Source organism: Octopus sinensis, linkage group LG2 (assembly GCF_006345805.1).
Source record: "Octopus sinensis linkage group LG2, ASM634580v1, whole genome shotgun sequence".
NCBI classification, from domain to species: domain Eukaryota; kingdom Metazoa; phylum Mollusca; class Cephalopoda; order Octopoda; family Octopodidae; genus Octopus; species Octopus sinensis.
In genome coordinates, this window is record NC_042998.1 from 99,431,585 (window position 1) to 99,445,627 (window position 14,043).

The following is a 14,043-nucleotide window of genomic DNA, read 5'->3' on the forward strand; positions in this document are numbered from 1 at the left end:
AGTCACAGCCCATGTTTCACTGTCGTGTAGCATGGCTGTTTTGCACACATGCATCATATAGTCTACCTTTCACTCTGAGCGAGAGGCCCTTTGTCACCAGCAGAGGTAAGAGCTCTCTGAACTTTGCCCAGGCTATTCTTATTCCAGCAGCTACACTCTCAGAGCATCCACTCCCGCTACTGACTTGGTCACCGAGGTAATGGAAGCTATCAAATACTGGTAGTTTTCCCCACTGGAATGTGATGGAAGCTGTTTTCTGCTCATTTTCAATGTTTATTGCCCCAGAGCATTTTCCACACACAAAAACTATATTCCTAGTTAGCCTTCCTTTGATATTGCTGCACCTCTTATGTGTCCATAGCTTACACGGGGTACATCTTATGGAGTTTCTACCTATGCCTTTTCTATAGATTGAGCAGGGCTATCTACCTGAAGAGATTTGTGGTTTGTGTGCTTTCCTATAGAAACCTGGACTGCATACTGAGGACATCTGAAAGCATTCAGAAGGTTGCATGAATATTGTCTTTGAAACATCTATTGGTTAAGAAAGCCACTTCACAACCACTTGATCCTGTGACTGATCCATAGAGTGACAACTTGGGCAAGTGTTTGCTTCTATAACCTCAGATAGACCAATACTTTGCAAGTGTAATTTGGTAGACAAAGTCTGTGCTGAAGCTAAATGTATATAGGTGTTTGACACACACAAACAAGAAAGTTTTATCATAAAAACAATTTAGAGTAACTCAATAAAATAAATACCAAACTGAATGAAATACTGGGGTTGATATGATTTATCAAAAAAACTCAGTGACACTCAGCAGGGCTGCAGTCCAATAATGGAAACTAGTAAAAAATTATATCTACTTACCTTGCCATAGTCAACATTTATAATAGAGGCACCACACTCTTCACAATCATCATCCTTTAAAGTGACTTTATGTGCTCCTTCTAACAGGTTGATGACAAGGGAACACCTAAATGAATTTACAAAACAAACATAGCATAAGACATAAATCATGCTTCTGCACATAAGAGCTTTATAGAGCAATTTAATACAAAGTTCTATCATCCAACATTTACCATATATTTTCTCCAGTTATCCTTTCCACGGAATTCACATATAACAAAATAGAAGTTAATGTAACACTTCTATTCATCATCATCATCATCATTTAACACCAGTTCTCCATGTTGGCATAGGCCGGATGGCTGAATAGGAACAGGCAAGGTCAGGGACCACACCAGGTTCCTTCACCAACCACTTTACAGAGTGTACTGGGTGCTTTTTACGTGGCACCATCACCAATGCTTTTTATGTGGCACCGGCAGCCACACCAAGGATTTTTACATGGCACCTTGGTTTTAGGATATCTATTGTTGACCATTACTTTGTGCTGTCATTTTATACTGACTCAGTGCAAAATAACAACTCATTTGGTTACATTACACAACAACTCTACTTACATTACATAGGTAATGTAAACAGAGAGATACATAGATATGTATGTTTATCCCCAGAGACCCTAAAATGCTGTGTTACATTACATCTTTTTTATGAAGACTAACAAAAGAAAATTCTCTCTTTTAACTTGTAACACCACATATTTCATTATCTAAAGTATTTGTTAACAGTCAGTGAGGACTGCAAATATTCTTTTCTACTCTAGGCACAAGGCCTGAAATTTTGGGGGAGAGGGCCAGTTGATTAGATTGACCCCAGTATGCAACTGGTACTTAATTTATCGACCCCCAAAAGGATGAAAGGCAAAGTTGACCTTGGCAGAACTTCAACTCAGAAAGTAAAGAGACAAAATACTTATTTCTTTACTACCCACAAGGGGCTAAACACAGAGAGGACAAACAAGGACAGACAAATGGATTAAGTCGATTACATCGACCCCAGTGCATAACTGGTACTTAATTTATTGACCTCGAAAGGATGAAATGTAAAGTCGACCTCGGCGGAATATGAACTCAGAACGTAACGGCAGACAAAATACCGCGAAGCATTTTGTTCCGGCATGCTAACGTTTCTGGCAGCTCACCACCTTGAGGACTGCAAATAATGGTTGATTCTTGGATGCATGCATGCCATCAAACACCGAGTTTCTTGGTGTTAAATTCTTTTATTTTCCATTAAATTATCAACAAATTTTTTTTATGGCTAGGACAGAGAAAGAAGACTTGTATGTATGGTCTTTTGCAGGGTATCCAGGATTTGTGTGTAGATGTGGGGGAAAGAGAAGACAGAAGCCCACTAAGTTATGACTTGAAGGTTTCTACAGCAGGAAACAGCACATCAGTATGGTGAAGTTATTATCCTCCAAATGAAGATTTAGACTGAATGTTTGCAATGAAAAAATCTCTGCTAAAGATACTCAGGGCCAAGTGGTAGTGTCAAGCCAGGAGATGATTAGGTATTACATTTACTTTTTGATTTTTATTCTATTTCTAATTCTTAATTTACCTGCCTATTCACCAAAATAGTATACATCCAGCAACTCCTACCCTGCCTGGTACATATACCTATTTCTTAAGATGCATCAAAAAGGTAAAGCTAACTCAGAAAATGTTTAAGAAAGAACAGAATAGATGGTTCAGATCTTACTTGTTACATGCCATACGCCATTTTGGTGCCGAAGACTGGTCCAATACCAAGATACCTTGACTGCATTCAAGACATTCAGATACGCCATTTTGAGAAAATGCATGTTGACATGTAGGATGTGTGCATTCATTACAGCCACTGCCTTTGCGCATATCCTTGAAAGGTGGATTGTTATAGCAATATGGACATAAGGGATAACTCTGTAAATGAAATAAAACAAAGAATTAGAAACTAGTTCAAAAGTGAATTACAAATCTGAAGGTATTTTCTTCTTGGTATTAAATCTCCAAGTAATTGTAAACAGCACTTTTCTTGAATTATTATCATTGTTACCACTATCATTATCATCATCATAAGCCATCAAGGGCTCCTCAGCACAATTGCGTGATCTTTCCAGAAACAACAGGTCTATCCACCTCAAATCACATCCTATCATCTTAAACGAACACAAATATATGAATAATGTGAAATGTAGGTCGGATGGTCTCCTGAAGTATCTTTTATCATTTGCTAAGGAAAATTCAAATAAATAACAAAATCATTTTTATGATAAAATTTTAACAAAGTAGTGCAAAGCATTTGTTGATTTGAATGTGTGAAAATAGCAATTGTAAAAACTGATGATATGAAAAGCATAGAAAATCAACTAAATAAATTTATAAATACCTTTCCCTTTGTACCAGTTGTCCAGAGTACGAGTTCATAGTCATCTAGTGGACATTTTAACTCCTGATAGAGTTTAATTCCACCATTTTGTGGCAAAGAGTATGTATCATCACAATTTGAACAATGTAACCTGCTTGGTTTTGCCTGAATCAGTTTCATGTACCGACGACATTTGCCACACCTTTAAAATAACAATGCATTGATACCAGAAATTTTTGAACATCAAATCACAAACTTCAGACAGCACATGAGTTCAAACCTTATCCTGTTATAAATAATCTTGGGTGCTAGATTTTATAATTGTATAGTCATGTCAATGATTTGCTAATAAATACTAGTCTGAATCTTCATCTGTCTGGTTATGTTTAATTATAGATTATTGCTTTAATAATTTTGAAATCAACATGGTATCCATGGTAGAAAAATCTTTTAACTATATTGTATATGATAAGTTAAAATACTCCATAATAAACTTGATTCCAGTTCATTTTTTCCAATCTGATAATGTTAGACAAGAATTGAATGTATTTAATATGCCAGTGAGTTAATGTACTTCAATTGAAGAATTCTTTTTATTCTGTAATATCCTGGTTTTATTTTTAAACAGTTTCTTTATGTTTAATACCCTCCATTATTGATTAGCAAAACATCTACCCTCATTATGAGAAAGAGTGAAAAGCACTTTGATTTTGATTATAGTAATTAGAAACCACTAATTCAATGAAGTAGCAGATTGAGAAGCAATAGAGAATTGTCGTCATCATTTATACATCCACTTATTCTATGATGTCATGGGTTGGAAGAAATGTATTGAGGCAATATTCCATGGCTAGATCACCTTTCTGTAGACAATCTTTAGTTGGTTATCCAAATAAGGTATTTTGTTTCCTGCTGGTTTTTACATATAGCCAAGCAAGACACAGAAACACATACACACACAAATATACTGGTCTTCCTTATATTTCTGTCACCTAAATTTCACTCATAAGGCAATGGTCAATCCAAGGCTGTAGAAGAAGACACTTGCCCAAGGTATCAACCAATGGAATAAACTTCAAACCATGTGATTGTGAAGTGAACTTCATAACAACACAGCCATACCAATAGAAAAGAGAAAGTGATGTTAGTGCATAAGAGAACCAGAAGAAAAGTAAATGGCTTCAATATATGGAAAAGACAAAATACTATTGCATTAGAAATAGAATACTTGTTACTACATAACACATACAAAAATACATGCATCTAGTGGCATATGAAAATATAGAAAAAACCTCAATATAACCAGTATAATCTGCCCACATAGACCAACTGTGAAAATAGGTTTCAGCCAAGGTAAACTAACAATGTCAATAATTGCTTGAGCTACTAACCTAGACATTGGTTTCCCTGATGAGGCCAAAGGAGAAAAAGAGACTTCAAATAATTCATCCATGCCAGAGATATTGTTGACAAAGTACTTGAACTTCAAGCGAAATATTTCCAAAGCGTGTTCCAGCACAACACTAAAACATGCCTTGCCAAGGGCTATCAAGCTGAGCTGTTGTTCTACAGCAGACCTCATAGTTGGTAAAACCAAATCGGCATCAATCTAGGAAAAGATTAATATTCAATAAATAACAAATAAGAGAATATTTAAATGCTGGTATTCAACAACATATATATTAAATACTAGCAAGTTAAATTTATTTAGGGCATGATCCACATGATATCTTTTCTACTTCAAAATACATTCATGATTCCTGAATTTCTTTCTTCTATGCTTCATATGAGTACCACTTGAAAACTATTTTTCCCCATGTAAATCAGCACCAGCTTGCTATTTTTCAAACAATAATCAATATGATTCAAATTCTGCAATACAATTTATCTAGGTCATCCCTCAGGACACCCCACAAGACGTTTCCACACATTTTCTGCATTCACCTTGATTTTCCATAATGGTCCTCAGCTCCTGTACCCCTTCCATACCAGTATTCTCCAGCAAGTTTTCGATACAGGTTATCTTCCTCCTTCCTCTCCTGGTTCTTCCTTCTGTTGGTTGCCAGAGCACTAGCTTGCTAGCAATTTCGTTAGTATGTCTGATGCAGTGTCTAGCTAGCCTCATCCTTCTATGCTGTATCTTCAATGTTACTTTTGGTAGTGTTAGGAAATTATAACTAAACAGGTAAACAGTTTTACATGCTGTACTGTAAGATCAGGATGAATTCATTGTCAAAATGGGGGAAACTAGGTGTTATTAGCTAAAACAGTAAAACTATAACAAATTGGCTAGACCCTGGCAAACCTTTATAAGCAGAGATAATTGTACCCACCAGTTTTTTGTGACAGTTTTTCCATGAGACAAAGTTGTTCAATTGGATTCTGGAAGCTATGATTACCTATTTAGTTTATGCATATTGTGCTAACTATTTTCTATTAAGATAAATGTTAAAATATATATAAATAGCTAAAGGGTGTATGAATTAATTTTTCATGTAGCCAAATTTTTGTATTAGACAACTGTAAATTTTGTCTAATGGTTACTCAGCATGCTTGTATGAAGCAGTTTTGTATGAATTTAAAGCAAACTAGATTTTTTGTTTAACTATTTAATTTGTTTACTATAATTATTGGGGTAGTCTGGCAGCCATTTTGTGTCATGAACTTTTAGTTTAAACGGTTGCTTTGACATTAGATTTATTTATGTTTAGGTCCAAGGTTTCTACATCCAAGGTTCGAAACCCAAGGTTGAACACCGAATTGATGGAAGACAGATTTTATGACATTCGAAGGTTCAAAATCCACTGTTTGAAATCTGAAGTTCGAAAACCGAATTTGTACTAGAATCGAAATCCAGGTTTTATGAAGTCCAAATATTTGGAAGGTATATTTTTGAAAAAAAACAAATTTGTGAGGCCAGGTTTTGTGTGAGATCAATTTTGGTGAAACCAAAAACTAGGATTCAGAGTCCGAATTCTGAACTGTATATATATATATATGTTACCTTTGTAAATATTTTAACTGCAAATCTGGTGTAGCATTTGCTTTTTGTTTGTGTATATATTCGTTTTGTATGTAAGCTGATTTTTATGCTGACTATTGTTAATAATATTTTAGAAAAATTTCATGGTGTGTTGTTGTTTTGGATTCACCCTTTCCTCGTTGATTCTACAAATTTGGGTAATGGCCACCAGGTCATAACAGTAGTCCCTGGTATAAGTTGGCATTTGTTGCATGACTCTTCCAGGAGACACCAAGTGCCATTCTAAGCATCCTCGTATAACAAACATCCAGTTGATTCAGTACACAGAGGAATGATGATGAAGATACTTAAAGCACATATTCCACCAAGAATTCTGAGAGCAATAAGTAAGCTGTATGAGAACACCAGAGAGAAAGTGATCACTCCTGATGGGGAGACGGAATACTTTGAAGTCAAAGTTGGAGTATCACAAGGCGACACGCTAGCACCTTATCTCTTTGCCATTGTTCTGGACTATGTAATGCGTAGAACATATGAGGGCAAGGAAGAAGAACTGGGATTCAAACTGCATAGTCAAAGAAGTAGACAGCATCAAGCAGTAAAAATAACTGACTATGTTGATGACTTTACTAACAGACAGGACAGATCAGGCACAGGAGGTGCTGAGCAGATTAGAGTAGGAATCGGGGAAGGTAGGATTGTACTGTAATGCAAAGAAAACAGAGCTGCAAGTAACCAACCACGAAATGCCTGTGTCAGTGAATGTGAGAGACGGTAAGTCACTCAAGGTAGTTGAAAATTTCAAATACCTTGGTGTATGGACAAAGTACTGAAGACATCGTAGCAAGGAAAGCTCTTGCCTGGAGCGCACGCCATAAATTGAGAAAGGTATGGATTTCAAAGTTAGCAAAGAAATTGAAAGGTTGTTTATGGCAACAGTGGAGTCTGTTCTTCTTGGATGCTCACTAAAGCATTGAAGACGCAATACAAGCTAAACTTAAACACTTATCAATACAGTATTTTCATTATTTCCAGTAATGAGCAGTACCAGCACTGTATATTTTTAGCTAAGCAGATTAATTCAACAAAAATTTCAGTACCTTGGCCACACATACATTGTACAGTACCAATTCTTTCAAAAATAATCAATTCAAAATACAAGGCTATTTAGCCTCAACACATTTGTACTGAAATAAAACTGCTTACATATTCAATGCTACTATTTTGTGATGATTCTTATATGATGACTTCTTAAATGGAGCACAAGTAGCTTGAGAGATGGTGTTTGCAGGAGAGAGAACTACAATGCGGCAGAGGAAGACATGGGAAGAAGAAAAGGTATTGGATCTAAAGCATGTTAAGTCTTAAGAGATGGAATGACAAAGGAACATCAAGAGTGACAATATGAAGTAGAACAGACACATCTAATCCATGCCAGTGTGACAAAACAGATGTTATATTACAACAATATAGATAACTATATATAAATGAATGAAAATGTTAGTTTATAGACTTTTACCTTTTGATAGCCATGCACCAAAACTATACCCAATGTAGTTGGTTTTAGTTTACGCCCCGATATAATTTGAACATAATTCCGCTCACATATGTTATTGATGTGAACAGGAATACTCGCATCAGTACCAATACCATGTTTTTCCATCAATGTAATCAACTCACTTTCAGTCAGATAATCAGGAGGCCCAGTCTGACGTTCAGCAAGTCGGACCTGAATGGGAGGAAAAAAAAGTATTTATTTGCAAAATTGTTTAGTACAAACGATGTTAAATTACCCTGGTATTCACATCATTCTCAACTTTACTATATCATCGTTCAATGTTCACCTTCCATGCTTGTATATATTTATTTATATATATCATCATCATCATCGTTTAACGTCCGTTCTCCATGCTAGCATGGGTTGGACGGTTCGACCGGGGATCTGCACCAGACTCCAGTCTTATCTGGCAATGTTTCTACAGCTGGATGCCCTTCCTAACGCCAACCACTCCGTGAGTGTAGTGGGTGCTTTTTACGTGCCACCTGCACAGGTGCCAGGCGAGGCTGGCAACGGCCACGGTCGGATTGGTGTATTTTACGTGCCACCGGCACGGAGGCCAGTCGAGGCGGCGCTGGCATCGGCCACGAGTCGGATAGTGCTTTTTACATACCACCAGACCAGGGATCCTGGCTGGTTCAATTCGATTTCGATTGCCCCAACATGTCTTCGCAAGCAAAGGGGGTTGGCATGGGTGCCTGTCGTCGGATGAGGTTCTATATTGACTTCACTTGCCTCAACAGGTCTTTGTGTCCAAGGGAGGAAAGGCATGCATAAGTGGGCTGGGCTCACTTGACCTGCCTGGTCTTCTCACGTACAGCATATTTCCAAAGGTCTCGGTCGCTGGTCATTACCTCAGTGAGGCCTAAAGTTCGAAGGTCGTGCTTCACCACCTCGCCCCAGGTTTTCTTGGGTCTACCTCTTCCACGGGTTCCCTCAACTGCTAGGGATTGGCACTTTCTCACACACCTATCTTCATCCATTCTCGCCACATGACCATACCAGCGCAATCGTCTCTCTTGCACACCACAACTGATGCTTCTTAGGTACAACATTTCTCTCAAGGTACTAACGCTCTGTCGAGTATGTACACTGACATTACACATCCATTGGAGCATACTGGCTTCATTCCTCACAAGCTTACGCATGTCCTCAGCAGTCACGGCCCATGTTTCACTGCCATGTAGCATGGCTGTTCGTACACATGCATCATACAGTCTGCCTTTTACTCTGAGCGAGAGGCCTTTAGTCACCAGCAGAGGTAAGAGCTCCCTTATATATATATATATATATATATATAATATATATATATATATATATATATAGCCGAGTCCACATGTAATATATAATAAACAATTATATAATATATATTAACCAATTGGATATTTTAATCAATAATTAAATCTAAAACACAACCTGAATACCTAATTTTGTACAAGAGAGACAAGTTTTTAATTACAGTAAAGAATATTGCTCAGATACTGATGTTTTGAATCAGTTCAGAAGGTAGAGCAAAGACAATGTACCACCTTATTTAGTCATTTCCAGTGTTTTAGGTCCATGCACACAAACATTCTTTTTATCTTAGGCTATAATAGTCCATTGCCCTCCCAAATCCATTTCCACCACTTTATTTCTATTGTCATTCTCACCCAAACCAGTCTTGTACTTCCCTTCATTGTTTTCATGTATTAATTTGTCATCCTCCTATCTTCTTTTCTGTCTGCCTCTCCCTTCTCAATCTCTCTCAAGGAATCTGTTCCAGGGTTCTTTATGTCTATCTGTTGTCCTTTCATCTAGCTAAATCACCTGCTCACCTTCACTTTGTTTTAGCTAGTTCTCAAAGTATATCTCTAACTCCTGTTTTCCCTCTCATATCTATACATCAAATTCTATCTTTCAACATAATATTCATGCAAAGAGACCCTATCAGTCTCAACATTTTCCTCAGTGCACTGCAAGAAATATTCAAGAAAATATGTTTGTAGAAAGACGTAGAATCCTTAAAAGCTATAAGATTTGTGAACGACACAGGTTTGTGAATCACCACAAATACAGTCACAGAACCGGGAGGATAACTTAAGCACATAAACTACGGAAAGTAGGGTGAATGTACACAAAGGAAAGGTCAAAAACATGTCAAACTGCAACATACACAAAGAGATCATCATCATCATCATTTAGCGTCCGTTTTCCATGCTAGCATGGGTTGGACGGTTCAACTGGGGTCTGTGAAGCTGGAAGGCTTCATCAGGCCCAGTCAGATCTGGCAGTGTTTCTACAGCTGGATGCCCTTCCTAACGCCAACCACTCCGTGAGTGTAGATAAGGAGAGAAAACAATATACACACTTATAACCCACCACTGACTGTTTATTTCATATTTATTCAAGGACAGAAAACTGAGAACACTTGTAAAAATGTACTTACTTCTGTAACATTGTAATTTTCTCCTTTGACAAAAGGTGGCAGTTCCTCGTCATCTGTAATAGCTTGCCATGTCATAATTGCAGTGTAGCCAGGATCACTGAGTATATTACCTGTACAGGTAAACTTCTCTTGGCCAATCTCAAAATAAACGGTTGTTTGCATGTAACGACAATCAGGAGAGACCTACAAAAAGTTTACAAAACATATATTTCATTCCAGCATATTTTTACAAAACTATGTAATCAAAAATCTAAGTACTGGCATCTTCTATGCTACACAAAACTAAGTCTTGGTTTCTCCTAACTACACGAGTTGATCATTCAGTTTGCAAAGCTCTAGCAAGGCCGTCATGCAGTTTGCAAGACTACAAACCCTAATATAATGAAGTATTTTCTCCCTCAAATTCAAGATCTTATGTCTCTATGCTTGAAACAGTTTTTTTACTAATATATCAACATGGCAAGAAAATTAGAATAAATTTGGTTCACAAAAATATATTTACATCTTTAGAACACATATAGCCTTGACGTAGAATGAAACATGGGAATACACCTCAAATTCTCAACAGGGTTGTATGAAGAAGGAACTGATTATTTTCAAATATCCTTAACTCACAATTAGAAGTCATTTATCTCTAACACTATGAAACCTAGTAAAAGAGCTCAGAGCCACATTGTGTGAATGTATCATAATTCACACAAGCTGAGCTAATTTATACACTGATGTTAGTCTGACTACCATTAAACTAAACATACAACAACAGAGCATGAAAAATAAACACAAATTTTCGGTGTTTAAAAATGTAGTTTTGCTATGAAATGAAACATGGATATATTTTCCAAGATCAAGCCTTGTTGCAAAAGAAAAAATGTCTCAAATCGTTCTTAGGAAATGAATATGTTAAAAAAAAAATTAACATTAACCTCAGTCTATATACTTACAGTAGCAATGAAATGTTGTGCAATATATTCATAGAGTTTCCAGGCATCATGACCAAGCTCACTCTCACTGGCCCCTTTCATTGGAGTAATAGGGGGATGATCACCAGCATCATGACCTTTCCTGAAAGAAAATAAATATTTTGTTTATATCAAATAAATGTAGAAAGAGAACATAAAAAATGAACAATAAAGAAATGAAATACATCTTTTTAATGGTTTCACTCACTGGCCTGTTGCCATGCGATGCACTGCTTTCTGTGGTATAATCAACTACACTGATCCTAGAACTTATTTTACTGATATTGGAAAGATGAAAGGTAAGGTACCTGGGGCAGGATTTCAATTCAGAATGTAAAGTGACATTCAAATACTACAAGGTATTTTGTCAGACACTCTATTAATAAGCACGCTGGGCGAAATGCTTAGTGGTATTTCGTCTGCCGTTACGTTCTGCATTCAAATTCCACCAAGGTCAACTTTGCCTTTCATCCTTTCGGGGTCGATAAATTAAGTGCCATTTATGCACTGGGGTCGATGTAATTGACTTAATCCCTTTGACTGTCCTTGTTTGTCCCCTCTATGTTTAGCCCCTTGTGGGCAATAAAGAAATAAGATGGGAGAGGTTTGGGGGAGAGAGAGGAAGAGATGAGAGGGCAAGGAGTAAAAGAGTGTGAGATATGTGAGTAGGGGTGGTGTGGTACAGCTGTATAAGGGATGGGTACAGAAAAGGTAGAGAGAAGGGAAGAATGGGGTGATATGTAAGTGGGTTTTGGTTTTGATAGTAAAAGTTGAGGTGGAATGAAGAATATAAGGGAGTCAAATTGCTATAGACATGTGTGGTAAATTAGTAGAAAAAGAAAGTAAGAATGTATGTGTGAATATGTATACACACATGGATATATACATACTAATACATGACCCATGTTGGACTCCTCACTTGTATCATTATCAAGCCATGGTCTATCCATAGCACTTACTTAGCGTTTACCTGATACCTTTTGAGTCTTCCTGACACCAATACCTTTCATACCCTTAAAATACAGTATATAAGTAGTAAAAAGTGATGATAAAAAATTCATACCTTGGTTTCTGAATTCCTTGCTTTAAAAGGTCTTTAACATAAGAACCCCACTGGGAGCTGTTGGTTTGCTGCCGTAAGGTACCACTGAAGTAGAAAGTGATCTCATGAGACAAGAGGTTACAGTAATGAAGTACTGAAAATTTTTACATGATGAAAAAAGCCAGAAATACTGCAGTTAATTCAATCATTTAGAAGTACTGACAAATATTATTGATAGATATCAAAGTAATGACTTCAAATATTAAGTACAAGGGCACATGTTTTTCAGAAAGAGTATAATTGATCTCATCATCTCCAGAATATGACTGCCTCTCCAAAGCATATTTTCAACAATACAGGATAGTTGGCTCTGCAAACTTAAATATTTTCCTTAATTACTAGACTCACAATGACTGTATGAATAAAATGGCTATTCTACTGAAATCAAATTTCCAATAAGTTTTTTGTTTCGTGTGCAAAGGAACTGCACTTATAGGCATGACTGTGTAGTTAAGAAGCTTGCTTTGCAACCATGTGGTTTCAAGTTCAGTCCCACAGCACAGTACCATAGGTACGTGTCTTCTACAATAGCCAATCAATGCCTTGTAAGTGAATTTGATATCTGGAAATTGTGTGGAAACTTGTCATGCACATGGGTGTGTGACAACCAGAGTCAGCTTCTTTACATCTCCATTATTTAGTGTCTGGCAGATGACAGAATAAATATCAGACTTAAAAACTACAGTTTATCTTGTTGACTGCAGCTTCCACAATTCAACTTGATGATTTATCAAATTTAACCAAATGCCTAAATTTGTAAAAACCATATCCACCCCATGCTAACATTGAAAAATAGATACAAATAACAAGAGAAATATGTTCTATTCTAAACAGAGACACTCTTAAATACGAGAAAAGGCTCCGTAATATACTTTGAAGGATTAAAATTTTTGATTAATAGTTTAAGACCATGAAGAAAACAAGGAAAATATTGTTGAGTCAAGGCTGCAACATTCTCTATCTTTATCCTGTCAATTTATAAACCAAATATTTTTATAAACTATTAAGTTGTATTTATGTTTTCTTACACAAGGTCAAAGTTTGCGGGATAGTGTGTTGTTTCTGTTCTTGGGTAACTGATATAGCCTTGGGTGTACAATCTTTCAGCAATTTGCATGGTATGGTGGGGACTCATACCTATAGAAAAAAAAGTTAGGAAACACAACATTAATTTGCAATTAAAAATTTTCACTTTTATTTCTAATTGTGCCTTAAATAGTAATGTTACTCACTGAGTAAGTTTTAGTATAAATAGAATTTTACCCAACGCAGAACTTGCAATCCGAAGCATTTCAACTGTGTTTAAAGCCTGGGGATGAGATTTGGTCTTCTCTTTCTTAATCACATCATACACTCTAATAGAGGAAAGAAAGAAAAAAAACAACAAATTTTAAAATAATATTTAGTTTTATCATTGATTTTAGAAGTACTTTAATCAATTAAATTAATAAGAGAAAGTATTCAATGTACGTAGAAATATATACAATCTTTATTTTCAAATGATACTTATAAGATTAAACCTAAGAGATTCATTACACTAGTTTACAGAGAAATTGAGGCAAATATAAAAATAGTTGTTCCAGCCTAATTTTGGGGTGCTGATTTCAGATACAAAACCAATTTTCACTCATCACCTCTAGTTTTTGAGATATACATTATTATGATTTTGCAACAATTCATGCAACCATATATATGATCAATTTTTATTTTGTTTTCCAGATTTTTGTGATACATATAATACATATCTCTACAATGAT

General features: G+C 36.2%; 1 protein-coding gene across 1 annotated transcript in view; it reads right to left on the reverse strand.

Annotated features, from left to right (window-relative positions):
* The window catches only part of LOC115232347 (DNA topoisomerase 3-beta-1), a 39,849-nt gene that overhangs the window by 1,774 nt on the left and 24,032 nt on the right, over positions 1–14,043 (reverse strand). Inside the window, exons 7-16 of the mRNA XM_029802184.2 lie at positions 13,550–13,641; positions 13,315–13,423; positions 12,248–12,331; positions 11,167–11,287; positions 10,226–10,408; positions 7,759–7,968; positions 4,648–4,865; positions 3,278–3,458; positions 2,612–2,811; positions 872–977 (exon numbers count right to left, since the gene is read on the reverse strand). Of these exons, the coding sequence (XP_029658044.1) occupies positions 872–977; positions 2,612–2,811; positions 3,278–3,458; positions 4,648–4,865; positions 7,759–7,968; positions 10,226–10,408; positions 11,167–11,287; positions 12,248–12,331; positions 13,315–13,423; positions 13,550–13,641 (1,504 nt within the window). The remainder of the gene's footprint in view (positions 1–871; positions 978–2,611; positions 2,812–3,277; positions 3,459–4,647; positions 4,866–7,758; positions 7,969–10,225; positions 10,409–11,166; positions 11,288–12,247; positions 12,332–13,314; positions 13,424–13,549; positions 13,642–14,043) is intronic.